We start from the raw sequence: 26,700 nt of genomic DNA, 5'->3' as shown, positions 1-26,700 counted from the left end.
CCCCCCCTCTATCTCTCTCTCTCTCACACACACACACACACCCACTTCCTCACAGACACCATCTTTCTTTATTCTTGTCCCCATCTCAAATCTCCTACCTAACTTTATTTCTCTTCTCTCTCCCTCTCTCTCCATTTAACTCTCTTCTTTTCTCTACCCCTCCACTTGTCTCTCTCTCTCTTTATTAGCAGTTTTTCTCCTCCATTGTATCCACATTAATTTTTATCTTCTGATATTTCAATCACCAAAATATACAATCAAAGGAAACAATATCATTAAAGTAGAATGGCAAATGTTTATTCAATTTCTAGATACTTATTTTCAAAATACAGCACAGCTGGCATGCTCACACATACAGATAACAAATTCATTCAAAATGCAGTGTGATTTCATAGTCAAACAGGGGACATATTACAGAGAGCTACGAATAATTTTTTGGCAGAACATTATCACCATGGTGAATTAATAAGCGACATATAATCGAAACATCAATGATTATCACCATTTAAGGATTGCCACATGATAAATACAATACAAACATCTAAAACATTATTAAGAATACATTTCAATGTAAAGTGAGAACATATAATTCTACCGCATAATGTTAATGTTAAGTTTGTATGCAAATTAGGGGAGTGAATAATAGTTCAGAAATAATAACTCAAGAGGGATATAAATTGAAAGATAACAACTTGGCCCCCATCTTAATGACGTATTAGTGGTACTTTTTCTTGTTGCATCGCTATATAACAGAGACCCTCTATTTTGCCTTTGCTTCATATAATGAAGTAATGATGGTGGCCCAGGGCAACTGGGAAAAGTAGCAAATTAAGTAATTACATACTTTCTTCTTAAACAAAAAGATATATACTACTACTTTAAAACAAAAATTATGAGATGATTGCCTGATATAGAATCCCTGATATATGCAGAGTGTGTGTAAGTCAACTCTCCTAGCAAGTGAACTGAAAAAAATTGGAGAGAACAATGAGTGTAGATAGATTAGGTCAATGATTGTATAAAGAAATTGTTTGCCAAAATTGAGAAAAATAAAGATGTACAAATGGGTAAAGAAACATAATTCCAATGACATAAATACATGTACACATGGCATTAGCTGATAATCCAAAGCACACTTGAATCTCGTAGTGTTAATACTAGGGTATACATATCAAACTGCTTTACCAAAGCCTGACTATAATGGGCTGAACTGCTTATAAAGCTTGCATGTTCTTTGCATCCAGGTGGGTGTTTCGTATAACTGTTCGTAAGTCATGAGCTACATGTACTTTATGACCTGGTGATCCTTTCTTGTGGTAAATGATACCCATCATATTTTTTAATTGGTGTTGATGTAGTCCCTAAGAAAGGGTCACCAGTTGTTTGTAAAGTCACTCATAACTTACGTACAGCTTTATGAAACATCCACCGGTTTCTAATAGTATCACGCATGAAAAGGAACCCGACTACAATTCCACCAGCTTTATAAATTTCTTGCCAGGTTTGTCAATATATACCATTATTGCTGTCATATCATTGTCTGTTGACTTTCTTTTACTGTTTGCCCAATTGTCAACACCATTCAATATTCTCCTTGTATCACGATTAGTGTTGACTTGTTCATCACTTTTTTGGGGGGGAAGGGGCACTTAATCTTCTGTGACAACATGAAATAAATATGATTACTGTATAATAAATACATAAATTATAATGTTATCTTACTGTTGTTTAAAAACTCAGGTATCAAATTTACCCAATGGAATCCTTATAGATCACAGATTGTCAAATAAATTTTGGATGAATTTGGCAGTGCATGATAATTAAAAAAGGAGAATATTTTCACTTAAGATAATATAATAAAAATATTACAAATATCATTAAAAAATGTATTTCTTTTCAAAAATGCCAGTGTAGTATGCACCAAAAGACTGCGTCTGTTTCACTAAAAGTTGACAGTAACCATGATAATGTAACAAGATTTAAATTTTGTCTTGATTACAAAATGACTTGATGAATAAATAAAAATTGTTAAAATTGAAAAACTTGTTTTACATTAATGAATTGAACTAGCCTCTTAGATTCTTCGACTTTGAATACAATCATACTCTTATGAAATACAAACTTTTTTTCTGAGGTGAAATTTGAATGTTCATGACTAAATTCACATTTCCTTGTTTTGCGAATGCTAATTTGAATGGCAGTGTAATCTATCTCCAAGCTAGAGTTTCATAATACCATGGAGTGGTATTCAATTGAATGTTTAGACAAGTAAAACTTTACTAAACATTTTGCTTGGCTAAGAAATGAAACAACATCAAAATAACATAAAACATGGCATTTTAATTCACCGAACTACAATAAAACCAACACTTGAATAAAGGAGCAATGTGACTTCTCACTGCTTGTAAAATAGTGTGCAATTGATTTTGCACTAAATTGGACCATTTTACTCCTGCATGGCCAGGAATGTTTGCATAATAAAAATATACCTGCCAAATAAGACTTAAAAATCTGTATCCTCAAGAGATGTCTCAAATTAAAGATAAAATAGCCAAATTCATGAACTGAATACCAAATGAGAGTGGGATGGAATTGTAATGGTGATCTGTAAGAGCATGGACCTAGGTCCATGGTAAGAGCAGGCATGTTTTGGTTTTAAAGACATAATATTGTTACTTAGCAAAAATCACAAGAGAATTAGTTCATACCATACTATAGGCAAAAGAAAAAAAAACCTCACACATATTTTCTAATAGATTAGCCAAAGATGAACGTGGTGACTTTTGAAAAGTAAAAAATTTGTGCCTTTAATGTGTACTCAACTCATGCTAGGCTTGATCATCAAATGTAATTTTCAGAAGATAGTCAATAGGCATAGGGACACTCCTTAAAGCATTTTGCTTACAATATATATATTTTTTTTTTACAATTTGTTATTACTTTTGTATCAACTCACACTTCAATGTTACTTTGTATGAAGTTTTTATCTTACTTTTGAAATGAAGATTGAATCATGAAGCTACAATATAAGCATGCTGTAGGAAGGAATTCATAAATGTGAGATCTTACTACTATTTACTTTTATCATTATTATTATTATCATTAAAAGGGTATGTTACACCTGTACTGTTGTTTGATTAAGTCAGGGGAAATTATTATTCTACATGTGATATATCTACATGCTACAAACACTCAATGATATCTTCCTTTAAATTCAATATATGGGTTATCTTTTCACTATGTAATTATAAGGTTTATGATTTGGCAAATTCTTACTTTGTTTCAAACAAAATTAATGTAAACTTTAAATAATCTTAACCTAATATATGGTAGAAGGTACATTGCAGATAAAATTGATTGTGTTTGAAAATCATCAATATTCCCCCAAGGAATGTAAAAGAAATTGAAACATATCAAGCACAGGATACATTTTATACATGATGCAAAGAATCACTCATAAAAATGATTGTTTCATATTCTAGCCCATGCATCAGAAACACTAAAATGATGAATACTACAGGGTTCATCAAAATATGTGTAAATGAAAACTAACATTTAATACATTTTTATTAGAAAAAAATAATCAGTTTCAATAAATAAAAAGAAATTGCTTTAAAATATATTTCTAATTACCATTTGAATGAGACCTAGATGGGTTTCTACAATATACATCTTTTGAAATAATCATGAGAAATTGTCATTGGTTCATTTGCATACTATGAAATGGGAAAAAAATGATGATACAAGATTTAAAAAAAAGAAAAAAATTAAAAATCTTAGCAGTTGTCTTGGGTTGTAATTTGTTTCTCTGTTGTTACCAAAATTTTGTTTGCTTTAAATAAAATGAAAAATTTCATTTTAAACACATAAAACATCCTTGAGAAGTGATATTGATGAAGTTTTTCAACATTTTTATTGTCATGTGGTAAAATGGAATTTCTCCATGTTTATTATTTAAAGCAAACAATTCTGCCTATTTGATTGTCATGTGGGAATGATACAGCCATTAGTCTGAACTCCTTTCTTACAACAATGATGTACAATATGGCCGTAGAAACCTAATCAAGTTATCATTCAAATGGTACTAAGTTGTATGAGAGATGTAATTGTCATTCTTATCGATTTAATATTTTCCTAAACAAAAGTACATATAAATTGGGTTTTCTGTTTTTACACGCCCTGTAAAAGATAAGGAATGACTCAACTTCCCCTGTATGTCCTCATTTCTTATGCAGAAACAATAGTGGAATGATACACACCAATATGAATACAATCCAAAGAAATTATATATATCTCGAAAATGCTCCTCAATATCTTCTAATATAATAATATGCCTGCAAAAATAAATTTGAATACAATGTACATACATATACGCCTGTTATAATTAATTAGAATGCTCTTTCATCACAAATATATATATAGATCTAGCATATCACTGGCATTGGCAGACACAGGATACAAGCTGACATTTTTAGGCTGAAAACAAAGTGCTAATGTATAAATCTGCCATGTTCATAATATTCACATAATTTTTATGAATTTCATACTGGAAGCAGTGCACACATAAAGAGATTTTCTTCTGTACAACCTTTCTAGGTATCACATCAATTTACACAATTAATTTCCTTTGTCAAATACAGTTTATTAAAACAATGTTAGGATGCGTGTCCATATATACAATATAATACAAGTGCAATATAGCTCTCTATATGAACATATTACCCATGCAATCCTGATTGTAAAAAAAAGGAAAAATATCATTGAGGTTACCATAGAAAATACAGAAATAACATAGCAACTATAACCAATGAAACATGATCAAGCATTGCTGGAGGTTTGATCGTTAGAAAGGTCAAGTTATGAAATATGCATCTAAATTCATTAGAATTGCCAATTTAATGATCAATCATTGAGAGATGACCTTTAGTGTAAATTACGAGTTTCCTCTTCCGCCTCTAGCCAGTGTCAAAATCATGTTACACACAACAACAGAATAATGACAACCTCTCAATTAGCAAAAAAAAGAGAAAAATCTGTGACTATTTTAGTGACTATGTGAAGTATTTCAGCCTATATTTATTGTCTGGTATGATGAACATAAGTATTTCTATATAAAAAAGAACGATGCATGGTCTATGTGAATGCATGCTGATCTACTATCATTGAAAATAAATAAAATATTTCATAAAAATCAATTACCTTTATCTGCTATTTATATGTGCAATGTCATACACAATGTTAGGATCTTTGTACATGACTTGTTGGCCTGAGTCAACAAATATTGTAACTGAGTTGGAGTACAAACAGATCCAATAAGTTAATATGTCAGGCAATACACCCCAAATAAATATGCAAAATAAATCTAAGCACCAGAAATAATAATGTACTAAACTTAATGACATAAAATCATTCATCATGTTCAAACAGTTAATATATTTCATGATTATTTTTTTCCTATTGCCTTTTAAAAATCACAACATTCATGATGGAGATGAACAGAATACCCATGGAACAATTTGGAACTAGCTATCTTTTTATGGAAATTCTGAAAACGGAGTTCTAAAACTACCTGTAACATAAAAATGTGAAAGAGAACATAGCATTTACCATGTCAGCATCAAGTCTCAATTTATACATAATACATCTTATGACAAGCTATGTATGAATCATTTCATCTTTCATACAAAATACATGTATACAGACATTTAATTTGGTCTTTAGATACAGGATTTACAATTTAATAGCATTTATACACAAGCTACTACATGGGCCTATAAAAAAGGGTTGACATTGGCAAGTGCCAATCATCAAAACTTGATTAAAAATTTCTATAGGGATTCGATTTCTTCAAAGGTCATTGATTCTAAAGCCCTTGGAGGTCTAGGAACCCCAGAGTCTTCAGAGTTCTCTGTATTCTCATCATCACTGAAGCTAATGTGTAGCTTGGTGTCCGGGATGGCTAGGTCTGACTGAGGGGATTGGGGAGTCTGGGGTGATTGGAGACTGGAATCAGGTGTGGTGGACATGTCCTCTTCTTCGATGCTACCCGATCGCTTAGCCTCCTTCATCGCCTCAATGCTGTGGACGCTGCCCCGCGCTTGGTAGCTCTCTCTCGAGTCCCGCGATGACGTCGACTTCCGCTTGAACGGCTTGTCGATGGGTTCGACGGCGTTGGAGAGGCTATCGTCCAGCTGGGGTTGAGGGGTTGGTGGGGCGGAATTAGATGTGAGCTCCACCGCCATTTCGTAGGATGGGGGCGTGGCACTCATCTCGACGGGGAGCGAGCCCCGATGCGATGGTGCGGACCTTTTCCTGGATGAATTATGCTGGTTATTGGTGGCTTTTACTTCTGCCTGGTTGTGCCCAAGGGCAAGAGGATTGGCCGTCGCATCCTGCATAGGAGCAGGGACGATGATGCGTATATCCCCATTACCATTTGTTTCACACTGTCTTGAATCCACGTACCCGGCATAGGGGATACTTGAACTTGACGTATCAAGGTTTGCACCCTGCGACATTCTACTGCCTGCATTATCTTCCGAAATGTTCAACTTCTTGAGGTTCATGACTGTACCCTCTTCATCGATGGACGCAGTGAAGTCTTCCTGGTGGTTCTCCTGTCCGTCGTTGTTGAGCTCATTGTTGCTATCGCTCATGCTGCTGACGCTCTGTGCCCCTTGCATGGTTGGCATCGCCTCTGTGGAGATATTCATGGGTGCCATCCCGACCCCCATGCCACGCCCAAAGTTTGCGTTCTCATAGACGGCCTGGCTGTGGTCCATGCCCCCGTTAAAGAGCGTATCTTCCATGGCTGGGAACTCTGGTAGGACAAGACCGTGCGGTGAGAGACCATAGTCAGCCCCCAATGGCAGGGGTGGAGGGATGGTGAAAGGGTTTCCAGGACTGTGGGACATCGAGCCATGGAACTTGGACTCCATGTCCTGTATGTGTGCCACCAACTCCTGCTGATGGTTCAGAAGATCTCGGTTGTACAAGAGAAGCTGATGGACCCTCGTCTGCAGAATGAGAGAGAAGGAAAAAAAAGAGGTGTTTGAACAGAGCCTTTCTAAATTTTATACAGAAATTATTTGTAAAAATATTTCACACAAGAAGTAGAGAACAAAGCATGACATATTTGCCAATTTTCAGCATCATAAGGTATCATCCGCCTTAGGAAATCACCAAATTTGCGGGCATGTACCTTACTACAGAGATTTCAACCCCTTCATAATGCCGCAGTGAGATATGAACTTTACCTATTAAAGGAGCAGTTCAAATGCCATCGGGCATGCTGGAACTGGCCAAAGGTACCTTGTGCGTATAATTCTTACGAATGCTCTCACTGATATATTCTATTTTTATACTATTTCTCTTTCAATTAGTTGGTACTACCTTTCAAATCAAGACATTAATTTTTCCTTCATATTGCTCATGAATAAAAAGGAAAGTCTACAAGAGACAACACACACTTTACAGATTTTGACAATTCAAGATGATAGGTAATTCCCAGGTGAATCCAGGTTTTATTCCACAGCGAGTCAAGACTAGATGACTATCATAACTACTTAAAAATAATATAAATCACTGCTAACAGGGGGGGGGGGGGAGAGATCATCTTGGCTTCCCTAGATATGCTGATGATATCCGACAGTTGAAAGTGAAAAATCTATACATAAATTTCGCCGTGTTTCCCTTAATATTTTGCGATAAATGGATCTTAACACGGTATCTGTGTGTTATGAGGAGTACCATCTTCATCCGACGGCAGGACATGACGTCTTCTATTTTGACTTGTCTGATTCACCACATCCTTCCCCCTTCCTCGGTGACTCAAGGCACTCCTTAACCCCTCCGATCCCAACCCCATCATCATTCCCCCCCAGACACAGACACAATCCAGTGGGGGTGTCATGTCATCACTTCTTGTTTTCTCGGATGGATTCCGTGCAAGGAGATGGGTTAGGGTCATTTCAAGTACAGTTGCGTATGATGCAGGGATGTCACTTAAAATTGAAAATAAATTTGAATGAGCCATCTTGTACACACAAGATCTGTTTTCTATGGCTGAAAATAGGTTTAAAATGTCTGAATTTAGTCTTAAGTCTAAAGAGTGGCATCCCTGATGATGTCTATACTTTGCATTGAATCCAATGTATGGTTCTAATGAGTTTTTTTTTATAAAGATTTACAGGCTATTCTGATTTCACTTGATATAGTCAGTCGACAGAAATACATAACAATGAAAGTCAATTTCTTCTGAAAGGAAATTACTTAATCACAGCTTGATTATCACCTTTAATATCATGAGTGGTTGGAGCCTTGTTACAAGCTACCGTCACTGACAGGCCTTGTAATAAGCTCCGGAATCTAGGCACATTGTTACAAGCTACTGCGTCAGGGTATTGTTTGGTTTAGGTAACCCCCAGGATAATCCAGGAAGGCAAGACAGAAGGTGCCCCTGTAAATCTCTTAGAAGACAGGAAGCTCATCCCCTTGATGCAATGGCATTAGACAAGGTCACAACGGAAAGACAATTCTTGGAGGAACACCAAGCATTAAGAATCCATACATTTTGATGATTTATTGGATTTCTCCGGGATGCAATGCTTATTACTGCAATTTAATGATTATCACAATAAATGGTTCATCTTTTTGTATATCATCTGCTAAAAGGGTTTCAAGAATATATATTTGTAAAATAATACATATTTTCTGTAATTTTATTACAAGCATCACTTCATTCTTCTTGTATTTGCTTATTCATCACAAGTCTCTTCGTAACCATAAAATTTACTCTCACTATATGTTGTCATCAGGTTATTCAATATCTAATAAATGTACATACATGCTATCATGAACTGTATAAATTACTTTATTTTGTGCCTTCATCAAGGCTGGATTAAAACAAATAGGGCAAAGAGATCCAATACAGTGTAGGTACTATAATTTTCTAGAATATTTTTTTTTCTTATTTACTAATCAACATGATTTATGTAATTCCAATTTATCTACAGTTCCCCAACAGCCACTCATTTAGTAATGTATGAGGTTACTAACCAGTTTATTGGACTCTGTTATTCTTCATACAGAGATTAATTGGCTCCAGTGCTAATTTTTATAAAAATGGTTTGCTAGATATAAGTCACACGAATAATTTATATTGTTCACACTATAGACAGGCTTTAAATGACAAAATCATATGCGACAAGCTAACTATATCATTGCCAAAAGAGGACAACTAACTTATAAAATCCATATTTTCCACACTGATTTTGGGGTTGATCAAAAGATCTGATGACAAACTAAAGCAAATCCTGAACATGAAGATCTTCATGGGCAAGAACAATGGAGGAGATCAACACGCACCTTCTAGCAAGCCTTCGTGATGACAAGTTCAACGAGAAGACCTTCACATGAAGCTCAAGGAGCCACAGTCATTGCTAATGCTTTGATTGATGTCATGAATGTCATTCTGCAATTTCAGAGCAGTTGCGCCCTTCTAAATATTTTATTCCTTATATCAAATACATTTATAAACAATTGATTTTTCACTGATCGAAATGAAAATGAATTGAACTGAATTGAATTCTTTTAAAGGCCATTTTAAAATGTCTCTCCCAATGGGAATATAATAAAAAATATCTGTTTGCAACGTATCCAACCTGTTAAAGTCAATTTTCTGTTGGTTTCTGGCATTTTTTTAAGGTGAATATGAAGATATCTAAATGTGTCATCTGGATGTGGATTTAATAGAAATAATGCTCTCAGTGTTTCATTATATTTTTTATAACTTTAATACTTGGTTCAACTCTCATCCCTTAAGCCCATTTTATAACAAGTGGAACGCCTCTGGCAGTCTCGCCTGCATTACGCGATTTAATATAGCAGCAGTGCTAACTTTCAAAACTACTGTAAGATAATCATTCACAAAAACACCATTCATATAATGACGTAATACCACGTTCATTGACCATAGATGACATTTGAACGGTGACTTAAGACTTGTCAACTACACCCATGTCCACATTTCATTCACTCTATCCATAAACTTTCAAAGTTATGATGGCAATTCAACAATTACCCCAACATGGCCTAAGTTTATTGACCTTAACTGACCTTTGACCTTGGTTTTGTGACCTGAAACTCACAGGGGATGTTCAGTAATACTTGATTACTCTTATATCCCAAGTTTGATGAACTAGATCCATAAACCTTCAGAGTTAGGATGGTAATTTAACAAAGACCCCCAACACGGCCAAAGTTCATTGACCTTAAATGACCATTGACCATGGTCATGTGACCTGAAACTCGCACAGGATATCCAGTGGTACTTGATTAACCTAATGTCCAGGTTTCATGAACTAGATCCATAAATTTTCAAAGTTATGAAGGTAATTCAACAAATACCCCCAACTTGGCCAAAGTTCATTGACCCTAAATGACCATTGACCTTGGTCATGTGACCTGAAACTCAGGAAGGATGTTCACTAATACTTGATTAACCTTATGTCCAAGTTTCATGAACTAGATCCATAAATTTTCAAAGTTATGATAGTAATTCAACAAATACCCCCAACTTGACCAAAGTTCATTGACCCTAAATGACCTTTGACCTTGGTCATGTGACCTGAAACTCGAGCAGGATGTTCACTAATACTTTATTAACCTTATGCCCAAGTTTCATGAACTAGGTCCATATACTTTCTAAGTTATGATGTCATTTCAAAAACTTAACCTTTGGTTAAGATTTTGAAAATAATTCTCCCAACATGGTCTAAGTTCATTGACCCTAAATGACCTTTGACCTTAGTCATGTGACCTGAAACTCAGGCAGGATGTTCAGTAATACTTGATTAACCTTATGTCCAAGTTTCATGAACTAGGTCCATATTCTTTCTAAGTTATGATGTCATTTCAAAAACTTAACCTTAGGTTAAGATTTGATGTTGACGCCGCCGCCGCCGTCGGAAAAGCGGCGCCTATAGTCTCGCTCTGCTATGCAGGCGAGAAAAAAACCTATGATTATGATAATTACCATGGAAATCTTGTCTAGTTAAACTTTTTATTACAAGATTGAATCATAACTTCCTTTTCAAACTGGCATTTGGATCTATTTCAAAATATTATCAGAATAATTATATTTGTTGTTACAGTGATATTTAGATAGGGGGAAAAAAACTTGTTGATTTGGTCTCAAATTGTTTGCCTTAAATCTACTTGTGCTGCTATTATTTAATTGTTGGAGAATTGTATTATCTGAAAAATTAATTAAAGTAATCAGTACATACATGTACATGCATAAGGATATTATGTAACATATTTTTTGACCTATATGTATACCAAGGACCCTGGATCCTGGCCCTACTCCTACGCTCTCAAGTAAGCAAGAATCTAGATAAACAATTGTACAAATGCAGACTGAGTGATGTTATATCAAGAATTTATGTCTCCTGTTCAATGAACAAAAATTGACACTCAATAATTTAATATTCAACTAAAGAAGGTAAAACAAGAAACTTCATTCTGAACTTTCCATTTCTTAATTTGTCTCTAACATAATATAAAAGTGTTTTAAAAGTAACTGCCGACTTCGATGAGATATCATGAATTCCTGTACGCTATATCCAATGTTGAAAAAATTGTACATGAGTATGCACTTTCATAATCTCTTGCAAATGTCAAAAGAGGTTACGATAATCTCCAGGCACTTGAAATGCACTAAATCAATCATAAAATGCACTTAATTAAAAACCCAAATCCTACTTAAGTTCTGACGGAATCAAGGAAATCTCTTGAACGAGCCGTCCTTATTACCTGCCCAGGATCCTGCCCCCTCACCGAAACTTGAACATTGAAATGTTAGGGAGCGGAAACGAGATATTGATACCCTCGTTCTGAGAAATTCAACATTCCCCGCCTCCGTTGTGAGTGTGTCTCACGGCCATCATATCATCGTAGGAGTGTGAGGCTTACTGGGAGTCTCGGCCCAGGCCTTGAGATGGTCTCCCCCTTCCCAGCCCCCTAACAATTCTGACTAACTTCCTCCTACCCCCTTCCTGACTTTCTTATGATTACAAACTCAGCCATGTCTTGTAGGCGTCTTAAAGGCAGAGGTATTGTTCTTTGTAGAAATATAAGTTAGGCACATCTTAATCTCCAGGTTAACAATTCATCACCAAGAATGAAGCTGAAAATATGACATTGAAAGCTTGAATCCCCTTTCCTGGAGTAAGAGAGTAAAAATACTAGAACATGTGATGTGGCTCAGTGGATAAGTGTCTGGACTTTGTATCCTAAGGTCCTAGGTTCAAATCCCACCACAACACTCGTGTGTTATGGCAAGGCATTTCTCTACATATGCCACTATCCACCCAGGAGTACAAAATTGGTGCCCTGTAGGAAGAAATTCCTTGAATACTTGAGCATCCAATTATGGAAGCCATGGTCAAGCTGGGGTAATGGTATGCAGCGCTGAGAAACATTTTATAAAGTGCTGTACATGTACAAATGTTATTATTATCATTATTATTATCATTAGAGCATCAACATCATGTACAGAAGGTATCTTATATTTATATCAATTCATTTAGCTTTCTTTGTAAACTGAATTTACAATTTTCCAATCTTCATATCAATTTTATTAATCTATGTTCTAAAAGGCATAATGTCAAAACTAGCATGCATTATTCCTGTGACCAAATATTCTATGACATTGGTCACCACTGAGCCGATAGCTGTGAAAAACCAATTCTATTTTCTACACTGGAAATCCTAATTAATCATGGTGACTTTGTGGTTATATCCTTTCCAGCGGAACTCTATATCAACCAGTGGTAAAGAGTTTTATTATGCAATAACTCCTACTAGACTTACATGCTGAGAAATAAAATACATTCAAGTGAACCGCTTCGGGTTCCATTCTACAAAGCTTTGTGTTGATCCAATCATCGGCAACTATGGAAAGCCAACAACACCCTTATGGACTGTACAATAATGAATTCATTCAGAGTGGTCAATTCATATGATTAACACTCATGTTATTACTTTGGTCATGCTCCTTTTGCTTCAGCCAGTCACACTAACAAATCCATCTAAAAACCGACCGATTGTATATCATTGGAAATAATGTAATAGATTTTGTCAGTCTGCATACATGTTAAGGTCTAAGAAGGACCACTTCATATACCTACTAAATGAAAGAAAAAAAAAAGGACATATATGGCTTTCCATAGAAGATACTGATTACATCAATTGCAACTCTTTGTAAGACACAGGGCCCATGTCAATCATTCTATCTGACTCTATAATTTCGAGGAACCACAAGTCATTCATGGTATACAGGTTAAAGAGGGGAATTTATTATTTCTTATAATATTTAAACAAATGCTACAATAAGATTTGCAATACTGAGATTGGAAGAAAATTAGAAATGGAAAATCATTGCTTTTTCAAAATGAAATTGACATTTTCAAAATTTCAACAAGTATAATCATGTCTACTATCTGTAAGGACATAATTGTTTTCAAAATGTCCTAAAAAGAAAATGCTGGTATTTTTGTAAATAAAAAAAAAGCAATCTGTTCCAATTAGCACCTGTAAGTAGAAACTTTGCTTTACTGGAGTTTGGTAGTTCTTGTTAAAACAATTTCGGTCACTGGAGAAATTTTGTTTTCAGTGGGTTAACTGAAATGAGCAAGCACTAAAAAATGAAGTGGTCAGGGACTAACTTTTATAGCAGGATATACGTCAACCTGGACCATAAGTTGGACTAGGTCCAACAGCAGCTGGTTCTAATTCTCTACATACATGCTTAAAGGGAACCTACATCTCCTTCAGACATCCTCCAGTACAGGGTATCTCAATAAAAAGAAAGGAGGCATGTTAAATAAACCTTGCATTTGAATAAAATTCCCTAGTTATGAAGATCCTACGTGTGCACAACTGATTAGCTGGAAATATTGTTGTTTGGTTTCCTGCGTTCATATCAAGGCTTCATATGTTTTCAGACTTGTTTTGTTAGGTTTGAAGTAGTTGAATTACTTAATCTACTCTATCAAAATCAAGGTATAAAGACGTAGCCATGTTATTTCTTCATAATCATTTTAAAGAAGCAATGTTATCATTAGAATGGATATCGGCCAGAAAATGTTCCTGCATCGTTCATGCACATAATCCTGATGGTCTAGAAATATTTATGAGAGGATACGCTTGCATCAAACAAGTTCATTTGGGGAAGAATGTGACTGTAACTGAATAGTTCCATTCTGTACAGACAGTTACATGTTATATTTGAGGATGTATGTATTTTATGTACCACCCTGTACATGCATTCTGGCATGTCTCAACTGAAATTCAGGTAAATCTCTACGAAGGAATATTTAGTAATTTAGCAGATCTTTGTATCAAAGGCATACTGACAAATTTGTACAATGTTAAACCCTAGAATTAATCCAAGGCCTGTTGGAACTGAATAGTCCCTGGACAAGGTCTATGGAAATTACAGAATTCAGTAGTCAACAGGTTAATCTTCATGCCTCTGAAGTTGTTCTACACCCATGAATGTACATATGCATGACAATGCATTAAGAATTTGGTCCAATATTGCAGATATTTCATAAAGAGAAAAACAAATTCTAACAAACTTGCAGAACAAGTGCAGTAGATATGAATTTCTATTTTCATAAACTCTGGTGTATTGATTTGGTTTCAGTTTCATCATCATATTCACTACATCAAGAACAATTGAAATGATCTTCAAGAAAGCAGTCCCTTGGGGTGTAGGTTGATACTTGAGGATTTATCTCAAGGCCTCCAAGAGGGCATGAAACAATACCAGCTCAGGTGGGTCTTTCCTTCTGCTCTTTTTAAGTTATGAGTGACTTTATGAAAGACTGGTGACCCTCTCTTAGGAACTAAATCAACACCAATGGAATCTGGGGCCCGTCTTACAAAGAGTTACAATTGATCTGATCAATCGCAACTATGAAAAGCCAGCAAAGTCAACATCTAAAATACATGCTTGTTCAAAATATTTTCTAGAAATGATGTAAATTCATACATTCACTGTTTTCTGGACGATTCAGTATGCTTCTCTTTGTTTTCAAAGGACATTGAGCAAATTTCCAAAAGAAAAATTCTGACATTGATGGATTTCCATATACTTGAGATTGATCAGATCATTCATAACTCTTTGTAAGACGAGGCCCTGGTGTGTATCATTTACCACACGAAAGGATTACTAGTTTAATCTTATGAACAGCTTTCTGAAACACCCAACTGCTTTCATCATCAATACATTACAGCTATTGCAAACATGCTAAATCTAGGGGGGGGGGTATTTCACAAACCAATCTGTTGATGACTTTTATTGACAATAGGTCAAGAGTGAATTAGAAAGTGAACAGCGCCCTCACTAGTTGCTTTTTGAAGTGGTTCCCAGGGTCTTTTGATATTGTTCCTATTTTAGTTTCATATGTCGAGGAGGCACAGTGGCGTGTGTGTGAGACAGAGAGCATGTAGACAATCAACTAAATGAACTATGTAATCAAAGAATCCATGATTTGCCCATGGGCAGAATTGCAACAAATCGGTTTTGAACCAAGAAATACCAAGGCTTGGTTTTTTTTCAATCTGAAAAAAAGACAAAACTACAGCTCAGATCTATCCTTTCAGCAAAAACTTCATCCACATTGTGCTGCATTCGCTTAAAATGAAATAATTGGGTATATGGTAGCTTCTTGAGCTCAAGCTGAATGATATCTAATGTTGTTTGGAAGCACACAAAAACTCATGAAATGATGCTCCTTATTCACATTATTATAACATTATGCTATTCATATATGAACGTATACTATTAAAATATTATGAATATTTTCATTTATTCTACATATGACTTGCCTAACAAAACTTTGGTTGAAGCCTGTAGAAGGAACCACTAGGGCTTAAAGTAATCCATGGCCATGGTCCAACTGATTGGCCACAATGCCCCTTTGACTGGCATTGTATATTATTAAGCCATTTTCATTTTTTGTCCTGCAATGTATGTAATTTTACATATGATTTCATATTTCAAATATATTTTTTAATATTTATATATACAGTCCGACCTCTCTTATCCGGACACGTTGGGACCAGCACCAATCCGGATAAGGGATTTATCCGGATCTGGGAGACCCAATATTAAATACATGCAGCTGCTGCCTCAGCTCCCCAACGGCGGTAGCTACACGTTATCTATTGTAGTCGGCGCACGTACAGACAGTATTCACTGCAGTGTCAGTACAAATTATATACAGTATTTTTATGGAAATGAAATTGATCGATGGCCAAAACTGATGGATAATTTACCTGCGAAGATGATTGAGGTATACATCGAGCATACCTCAAAAGAAAGAGAATGACTCTATGAAACAAAGTTTTACAATTAGATCATCGCAGCAGGTATCGCAGCTTTGCTATGTCAGCCATCGTTATACTGACTGTAGGCTCAAACATGATTGATGGCCGTATTGAGGCCTAGCGTTAGCTATATGTGTTGTTATTCCCAGGAAACAAAAAGAGAACGTGATGAAATGTTTGCGCTGCACCCTGATTTACTGGAAAATTGTCCTTTCGGTGATTTGGGTGAGATATTTTCATGAAAAATAATGTTGTTGTATGTAGACTATATTGGAAAATATATGTAATCAAAGTGAGTTTGTGTATAGGATTGAGTTTAGATTGAAATCTCATTTCTTCATGTACTAGATAGAATTGAAAAAAAAAAAACATCTCGGCAAGTGTGCGTCCGGATAATAGAGAGATCCGAAAAAGGGGAGGCCGGATAAGAGAGGTTGGACTGTATACATATAATTTAAAAAATGGGCCCTTTTGTAAAATGACTTTTCTCTAAAAATATTGAAATATAAAGCCTGAATCCCAATCAGCTCTTTACCCCTTCTAATTTTTTTTTCTCTTACACAGAACAACAGAAATTGAGAAAGCCCAAGTGAAGCCCCACCTTCAGAAAATGCCAATAGACACAACTTCCACAAAGGTGTCTATAGATAACTTACCTAACAAAGACAATGAATAAAGGGCACAAGAGGTCATTGACGGAGAAGGTGGTTTCTTTTCTACAAATCCTCAAGTTTAATTGGGAATCTCCAGATTAAGCTTGCAAAGCCTTTCTGCGGACTCTGCTGGCTAATCCCCAAGGATCACCCGCAGTCCTCGATGTCCTTAGTCAGAGCCTCTAATAGTGGTCTCTAATTCCCATATATGACTCTGCCTGAGTGTAATAACCCATGTATCTCATGAAGCATTTCCTGTCAAGCTTACCTGTAGGTCTTCTCTGGTTGTTGTGGCCTCTGCAGCAAGCTGACTCAGTCAAGACCACCGATACTAACCTTTCATACTTTGTAACCTACCAAACTTCAGCCAACCGTAAATATGTTACTAACGTGTCTCGATGGTTTAATGCTCACCTGTGCTTCTAGCCTGGCTGTAGTTTCTGCAGCAAGCTGATCCTTGAGGAGCTGCACCTGAGCCAGGGCCACCTGGGTCTGTGCCTCCTGCTGCTGCAATTGCTGCTGAAGAAGCTGCCTTTGATGGTATAGACTGAGTGAGGGCATACTGGGCTCATCAGGAGTCAGGATAGATGTGTTTTGTTGGACACTCTGAAAGAGAATTACATAAAAAGTAGTTTTACTATATCTTACCCCCAAATATATTGAAATGAAAATTGCTCTGCAGTTCTTTTTTGACATCCGACTGTTTTCACATCTGGGCCCTGGAAATTTACAAAAAGATTGATTAATACAAGGCTTGAATTATTCCTGGATGCCTTGATGACTTATAATGATTCTGCTCATATTAATTGGCCTTGGAGAACTTTTTCACTCTTTGCTACTTTTTCCATTCAATGCATCCTTCATGGAAAAGTGACCTGGACCTAAAATTTCAGGCTTGTAATATCTTATAGTTGAACATGTTGCACATATCAAAGAAACATTCAACCAATCACTTGTGCAGTCAACCAATCATAAAATCTAATGTTAAGTTGTGTTACAAGGACTTTGAAGCTGTTTACAAAAAATAAGTGTGACTTCAAGAGCCGAGTGGCAACAAACAAAGAAGGTTTAAGCAACCCAAAGGCAGAATACAAATGAGGAAAATTTGATAATAAATTGTACAATCAATCAATCAATCGATCCATCTATCAATTAATCAATAAGAGTACATTCTATTAAGCTATGTGCAGCAAAACTCTGGGTCAATTGGAGAAAGAGTTGCTATCAAACACAGATTGATTTTCAACCAATCAGAAGTAGACATTTACAACTTGTCTTTAAACGCAACTCTCATTGCACCTGGACCCTGATCTAAATAAAATGAATCCTGAAGATTTTTTGACAATTTTGATATTTAGAACATAGACAGACTTTCACCAGAATTACACTGGACAGATCTAGTCTCTACCAGATGCATCTGTGATTCAATAACAATACTTTAACTCTGCAAATGCATAGCCCCTGGAGCTTCTTAAACGTTACCTTCTTCATTCCTTTCACTTGGAGCTGATTCATGTAGATCACATCCACGCTCTCTAGGAGAGGCCCACTTACATCATACCTCCTTCTAGCTTCGGCTAAGTGCCACTTGGATTTCACCCAAGAGTATCTTGCCATCCCAATCAAGTTGGAATCCAGTTTGGACTTGTCTGGTTTAGTGAGATCTGCCATGGGGTGACCTTTGGGAAATCTAGTAACAAGTCCTTGAACAATGGTTCCAGAATGTTGACAAGTTCTGATCCTTAAATTGAAGTGGTAAACTTTGTAAGGTCTGGTCAGTAAGGTGTGGTCTTCACAAAATGGCATCAACATGTACCAAATCACAATGTCAAGAACAGTATCACATTGAAACACTGACCAATCTTATCCTATTTTTGTCATGCTTAGTGATACATTGAGACCAAATTAGATGTGGTCTCAAAGAAAAGACCATCAACAGGTCCACAACACTGTCATATCATGTACACGGAGGCCCTCATAACAAGAGGTACACTGGATGACCCCTAGGACATTCCGGATGCTGCAAAACATCTTCAGACATCTAGAATGGTGACTAAAAACAATTTCACCCCTGGGATGGAACGAGGCTCCCTTACAGGACAAATGCCCTTCTCTATGGCAAATACCTTTGTGCCAAATCCTGAGAGAACCCTAGTGGGTGTTTGCATCACCGGAGGCAGGGGTTTGTGGATCAAACAGAGTCCCAACTGTTCAGGTGCCACTGTGTCTGGCATTGATTCCCCAGGGAAACAGTCATCAGAATCCAAGAACCTTGAGGACCACGTCCCCTCTTAAGAAAATGGATCACATTTCCAGCAGATCACAAGTCATCAAGGAACATACTTGTGACACATGGTCTCATGACTCATAAGATTCTGACAGTCCAATGTTTAAGATGTCTCAAGGGGTTATTCATGAAACTGGAATCCTCATCACCATCAACCTCTTTCCTCTTTATAACAGGAAACTGAGCCTTTACCAACAGACAAAACTTAATTATCCTCCATGGACAATAAAATACAAGAAGATAAACTTTACCATGGCCCATTGCATATTATGGTTACGTTGTGTTCTAATGGTAATTACCATGGTAGACATGCTCAACAGCCAATCAAAATCAAGGAATCCAATTACATGTAAGTTACCACAAATGACAAAGTTACTAATAGTAAGATCTATGCAAAGGGCCCAATGAAATAAATGAAAAGAAATCAAACATCAAAGAATTGTATTGCTTCTATTTAGAAATACTGTGTGCTTAGAAAAGTGAGAGGTGCATAAATTTTAGGTGTGAAAGTTAAAGAGTTTTTTTTAGTAAAACTAGACTCTATATGTACTGAACAGGATCCATAATGACTCAATCAACAAATATTTCATCAACTAAATAATTGATGATTTGGTTGGCTTGTCATCATAATATATCCCTCGCCTTGAAGGTGAAACACAAAGATATTTTCCAAAACACGAGTTCAATATTTCATGTATCTTGTGTCTTGATGTATTAACCTCTGCAAGTAACAACAGTATGTTAGAGTTTGGTCTGTTGTCCTAAGATTATATAAATCTCCAGCTCCATTTTGCCATCATGAATAGGGCCCGCTGTTTCCGACAGATCCACAACTCTTCAGCAAAGCAAGAAGCATGTTAGTGACACATGGCGTTGACTCATGGAATTCAATTTAGGTTCCATGTTCGGGCCTCTCTGGGATAACTCTTCATGATCTAATAATGTTGTCTGGAACAGTTCAAAAGGCAAGTAATGCACTTGTGATTGGTTTTAAAAACCACTCAGGAAGCTCAGTAATCAAATCCTTTGTGATTGTGTGTGTGTGTGGGAGGGGATGGGGATGCAAGAGAGCTGTCTAATAATATAAATACAAAAAACCCCTCTTGGTACACATTATGTATACCAGGGTCAGGCCCCAAAAATGTATATACTTTTTAATTAACCGGGGCTATTTTTCGCAACCTACTGCATAAATCTGCAACGTTCGATAAGTTTAACATTGAAGTGAATGGGAATTTCATTTGTTTATTTTCAGGGGCTCTTTTGAGTGATTCGGGAGAGAAACGGCCTTTAGCCCCCGTGCAATTTTTCCCCTGCTGGGGGCAATAGATTAAACACACAATGTCTTTACACATAAGACCATCAGTGTCTAGAACTTCAAGAATATGCAAGTGGCTTTTATTTACTTATTTATTTTTTTCAAGTTCAGAGCTTAGATTTATCCAAGTCCACAAAAATCATGACCTTGGATGCCTTGCTGGCCTTCGATATTAATTTCGGAGTCCTCTTTATGTTATCATTTGTACTATAAAAAGAAGTGTGGCCTATAGAAAAGTGGCCTTGCCCTGAATTCATTAAAGTTCAAGGCTGGTAAGCGCACCTCCGAGTGTGGCAAGTTCTGTAACAACTTTCCCAAGCTACTGGGTTTTTCCCTAGAACCCCAAACAACTTGACATTTGTTATCAATCACCAAATGCTAGAAACCAAAGACAAAATTGGATTGGGGCTCTAGTGGGTGTTTCATGAATCCGTTTGTAAGTAACGAATGATTACGCATGACTGATGACCCTTTCTTGCGCTCAATGATATATCCCTATGTAGCTGACTTACCACCCAAGAATATATGCCAGTCATGCGTAAAGCCGTGCTTAGCTTTACGAAACACCCACCTGGTTGCTAAATTAAAGAAATTATGCTTTTCCCTACTTGTCAGGTAAAACAATGAACAATCACAAAAATTAGAAAAGAAAAATATCTTACTTCATGTGAGCGGATGGACGAGTTTGTCTTGACTTTATGCGAGTGGATGGATGAGTTTAGGTGAGACCTTTTCTTGCTTGATGATCTCCCTTCTAACGTTGTTGGTTCTACCGAGACACCGTCAGTCTCATCTCGTTCCCGCATCCTCTGTGACCCTGTCGAGTGCATCTCGTTGCCACCGTCTATGCCTCTTACTGCAGATTGGAAAGAAATTGAAGAGGGATAGGGTCAATTTGAAACTGTGGATAACTGAATAGCAATCTCCTTGAGCAATATTCCAAATTACATGTATTGAATATTCAAATACATGATTTAAATTTACTATTTCCTTATCTGATTTAGTGTCAAATAAGCAGAATCTATGAAGACTGAAGGCAGTTTTGGTATTTAAGGATTTTCCCCCCTCTGTTTTGTGGAAGGGGGGGGGGACTTCTTAATGGAAATGCTGAATTTTGGTGAGTAAAGAATACTTATGAGCTTGTATACCTGTACATCTTAAAAATTTTGGCACTCCACTCTTTTTTAAATTCACTGTTTACAAATCAATTAAGACACATTTCCCGTAAATGTCAAAATGTTTGAACATTGAGTATGTTTAAGGGATTACTATAAGTACATATTAATTGAATAAAAACCATCAAAACGAATCGTAGTAATTAATTAAAATTAAAATAATGATTTCCACCAAAACAATAATTCAATGCATATATTAAATAATCCATTGTCACTTCTTGATTTTCATGGATATTTAATTCATTTCACCTATTAAAATAAGAAACCCTGCGAATTCAAATAACATTTGATTCCCACAGCCATAGGGTTAGAACAGCAAACAACTCATCATGTCACACCAAATGTTTTTAGCATTACTGTGCATATTAAACTTTGTAATTTTTTAAATTGCTAGCAGTGAGAATACCCCCTTCATGACTCACTCTTATGATGAGAGAGAGAGGGAACTCTTTGTCTGTTGATTTAATATAGAAAGAGTCCCGTAGCCAGGAAGAAAAACAAACCATTCCAAAGACAAACTCCCACAGGCAATACACAAAAAGAAATTTATCGGAGCGTGTAAATGAAAAATATATTTCTTTTGTCCCCCTCAAAGATACCATTAGCATTTAAGTCAAATTTGGAAAAAGAAAAAAAGAAGGTTCGTACTGTATGTGATAATTAGTGGACCTTGAAATCAATCGTTCTGTTTATGAGGATGCAAAAAGTCATGGAGAAAGATAGAGAACAAAATAAATTCCTCAAACCTGGAGGGAAAAAATTGTATAAATTACTGTCTTGTATATGAATAACCACAATCTCTTAGGAATGAGAAATGATAATTCAAGAAAACCTTCACCCATTATTTGGCAGTAATGATAATTAAAAAAAAAATCAATTTTCAGTGTATGCAAAATGATGGAAATCCTCCAGAAAAGAAAAGACAAAAAATATTTTCTTACTCCCTTATTTCATTAGGTAATAATGCATTTTTTAGAGCGTAGAATGTTAAAACAGCAAAAACTTCACCCATTAATGGCAATAATTAATACTTTCAGATATTGTTTTGGCTAACAAAAATTATTTGAAACATACCTGGATTGAAAACAAAATACCTATAATCAAAGTAACCTGGAAAAGTGAAGCATGTAGTACAGGCAAGAAAATTATGAAATTAGTTACAGTAATGTTCATTTTTTCACAGCAAATAATATGATCAGAATTATAAATAAAATTCTTAGAGTCTTATCAAGAACAAGGACTGTTGCCATTGGTATCTGTCAATTTGTTGACATAGATTTACATAATTAACCTAATTACAAAGTGAGAGCTTTGAATATTAGCATGTTCACTTATGTATGACTTGACAAAGTAAACATATTTTTACACAAAGTTGGGTAAATGACTATAGGAACATTCCAGCCAAATTATTCTGCTAAAACATTTTGAAAATAAGGGGGTATTTTTTTGTAATGTTTTTATATCTAAGTAATGGATATCATCAGATGTATGTTTATGGAGGAGGAATGGTTCTCAACATACAAATTTAAAAAGTTACTTGATCATAATTTTGCCTTACATATTGCCTCATGATCCAAAAGTAATACCTCTCTGAAATACAGCTCACATTCTATGATACAGTACAGTTATCCTGAATGACATAAGATTAATTCAAATGATCTCATAATAATATCTGATTAGTTTCCTAAACTACGTAACAAACACATAGGACCAACTGGCAGTAGTAATACTCTGCATTAGCTGGCTAGAAATAGATATTTACAAGTAGTATTAAAATGCCAAAAAAGTACAACTCGTCAATATATCCAAATATGAAAAAAAAAAATCTGAACACATTTATAATATTCAGCTGTTTTCATGAATGAATCTCTATGATTCCAATCTGCTATATTTCATATATTATCATATTTATATATCTATTAACCTATTTGTTATCATATTCATGAACTGACTAACAGCATCTTTCAGAAAAACAATGTAATGTGTTTCTTCTTGTTCTTCCTTCTATCCCTAGATAGCTGTGTTTGCCAAATTGTGTCCATTTAACAATTCGCATGCTAGCAAAATCTGGGTTTTCATAAATATGTCTGTAAAGTTTATTGTTCAGCAAGTTAAAGGGAAACGGGGCTGATATTTCAAAAACAAAAAAATATATTTTCTGATGAAATATTTTCTTAACAATCGATAATCTCATATTGCTCGTTTACTTGTAGATGGACAAGTTGTGCATACGGACAGCTAATATACAGTGTCAAACATATGTGAGTCACAACTATAGCTACAACAGCAAAAAATATCACTTCCACAACCACTGCCATTACCAATAGCACTTCTACAATTAATTTATTCATTCAGTCCATCGATATGATAATGACTAAGAACAATCCCTACTATTATCGCTATATTCTATTCAAGTTTACAGGGATTTAAAACAAACCAAGATTGACTGTGGATAGTAACAAATGGAACTCTGGATTTAAGATTTAAATCGTAAACATTCATCTTTTGAAATCTAATACAATATAAATTCAAATCTCGAGGGTTAAAATCTGAATCCATAGTTCGACAGGTCACTATCGACAGCTGATTTGGATTTACTTCAAATCCTTGAAATTTCTATCGTAAAAGTATTAGTTTATCAAGAAGTATAATTAAGTTATAAGCATTTCAATATCACAACAAATATAATCAATAATAACCAAAATTGCTTGATTCGTATTCTCTGATTTCTAATACTTGCATTATCATTATCTTCATACCTTCTCTCGTATCTAGGATTTCATCTCCAACTTTATCGCTCTCTCCGTCAGCTTGACCATCTGCTGCTGCATGGGCATGCTGGAGACTCAGTTTATGGCACACCTCAAAAGCCTGACCGATACTCCGGACAATTCGCATTGCGTGGCTCTGCATGGATGATAAAAAGAATGCAAGAGAATGTCTAATGAGTTATTATTGAGATGACACTTAAGTTGCAGATGCATGAGATTTGTTATGACAGTGATGATGATGGTGGATAAGACAGTGGTGGTGGTGGTTATGATGGTTGTGATGATGATGGTAATAATAATGAGAATAATGTCATATTTTACCCACGGTTGCCACTTCAGTTCCAAAAACTGTTCTCCCAGCGGGCCCTGCTTAACATGATAATGTTATTATTACCCCGGCTTGATCGGGCGCTCAAGCATTCAAGGAATTTCTTCCTACCGGGTGCCCATTCACCTGACCTGGGTCGAGTGCAGTACAGAGTGGGTAAATCTCTTGCTGAAGGAAAACATTCCATGGCTTGGAATCCAACCCACGTCCCTCAGACTGAAAGACGAGAGTCATAACCACGAGACCATGACGCCCCCACATGGTGATAGTGATGAAGATGATGATATGGTTGTGCTGGTGATAATGGAGAGGTGATGGAGAAGATGATGATGATAGTGGTGCTGATGATGATGATGATGGTAGTGATGATGATGATGATGGTGAAGAGAACGAGAAGACGATGCTTCTCTGCTGTTTTTGTTCCTTTATTACATAACATTAATTAGGAACAATAAGTAAATTTCAGATCAAGCAAAGTTTCTCCATGAGTTGGTTATCTATGGTAGAACAGCAGTAAGAAATATCACTGGTGATGGTCATTCATAAGCTTATTCAGCTAAAGTCGCCCCAGAGGAGCATTTCATCAACATGTTTTCATCCAACAAGTTGCCAGACCTGGCAAATTTCCTTGATTCTAATTGGCTGAGAAGCACAGCTCCTACAGGAATTGTTAGAAAAAAACCATACTTTGTCACATAAAATATTAGTCAAGACCTTTCATAACACTCTCACAAGGAGTCACCTTAGAATAACCCAAGTGCATAAGATTAGTCACCAGTACCAGTTGCACATAAAGGTTAGTCATAACAATGCACTAACAGAGGCCCTGGTAATGTTGCAGCAATTGCCTCATGTCACAACAATGCATTATTTTCATCTTGGATCAATGTTTGACATCACAATACGAAAGACATGACTGGGCCTACTGTCAGTGCTCTGACAGCACACTAACAACGTTTCTGTGTGGCCAGTGCTAGGTGATCACTCTTATGCCACAGTCACATTGGCGAAACCGATTCCAGACCAACCAAATCAAGAACGCTATTCCCAATGACATACCATCTGTCAGTTTCAAGTCATTTCATTAATGTGACTGTATCGTAAAGTCAATCTGAGACTGTATCGTAAAGTCGGCCAATGATCCTACATCATCAAATGTCTTCACAAATAATCTCAAAGTATGAATCATTATCTTGACCCCTGTCCGATGGATCAATGACTGGATCTCTAATCCAGGCTCAAGGATTAAAGTGGATAGTCTAAGCTTAATAAAGGTTCTTGCCCTGAGACAAGGGCCCATTGGTGTACACTCGTAGATATTTTCCAGTATTGTTTATGGTTTAGCTATATCCCTTAAGGTTGTAATGTTTTATACAGTTAAACATCAATATACTCAATGGTGATCAAAGCTTGCTAAACCAAATGTTTGATCAATACTTGTCATCTGACAAGTTGTCAAATCGGACAACTTTCACTGACTTTGATTGGCTGAAAAGCAGCTGTCCGACTGTTACCATCGTTACTGTTGGATAAAATAGATTTTGTCAGATTAAACGTCAATCTGACAGGTCCTTTCATGAAATATTACCCATCAAGAGTAGATTGTGGGGAATTCAGGCCTAGTTCCTTTACTTGTGTAAAACCTACAATGGAAAACCCAAAGAGACCTTGAATTTTCATAGGCTATTGAGCAATGTTACCATGGTAATTACATGTGTATCGTTAATTATTCAGGTGTTTAGTTGGGCCCTTGAACATGGTTGATAATTT

The 26,700-nt window shown here is 36.0% G+C and overlaps 1 protein-coding gene across 1 annotated transcript; it reads right to left on the bottom strand.

The window, feature by feature from the left end:
• Positions 1–275: 275 nt before the first annotated feature.
• Positions 276–24,745, bottom strand: LOC135156765 (uncharacterized). The gene is made up of 5 exons (XM_064110029.1): positions 24,591–24,745; positions 22,906–22,941; positions 21,319–21,512; positions 17,466–17,657; positions 276–7,016 (listed from the first exon to the last, which is right to left on the bottom strand). Exons 1-5 carry the CDS (start codon positions 24,742–24,744, stop codon positions 5,829–5,831), a joined length of 1,764 nt encoding a protein of 587 aa, XP_063966099.1. The 5' UTR covers position 24,745; the 3' UTR covers positions 276–5,828.
• Positions 24,746–26,700: the final 1,955 nt, after the last annotated feature.

This window comes from Lytechinus pictus, chromosome 15 (assembly GCF_037042905.1).
Source record: "Lytechinus pictus isolate F3 Inbred chromosome 15, Lp3.0, whole genome shotgun sequence".
NCBI lineage: Eukaryota > Metazoa > Echinodermata > Echinoidea > Temnopleuroida > Toxopneustidae > Lytechinus > Lytechinus pictus.
Note: the sequence above shows the minus strand (reverse complement) of the source record. Positions and strands in the feature narration are given on the sequence as shown.

Coding starts and splice junctions, on each gene's coding strand:
- LOC135156765 (XM_064110029.1), bottom strand. CDS start 24,744: ATGCAGAGCCACGCAATGCGAATTGTCCGGAGTATCGGTCAGGCTTTT. Junction 21,513..22,905: donor GTATTTTGTTTTCAATCCAG/GTATGTTTCAAA, acceptor TCCAATCTGCAG/TAAGAGGCATAGACGGTGGC. Junction 7,017..17,465: donor CAGCCAGGCTAGAAGCACAG/GTGAGCATTAAA, acceptor CTCATTCTGCAG/ACGAGGGTCCATCAGCTTCT.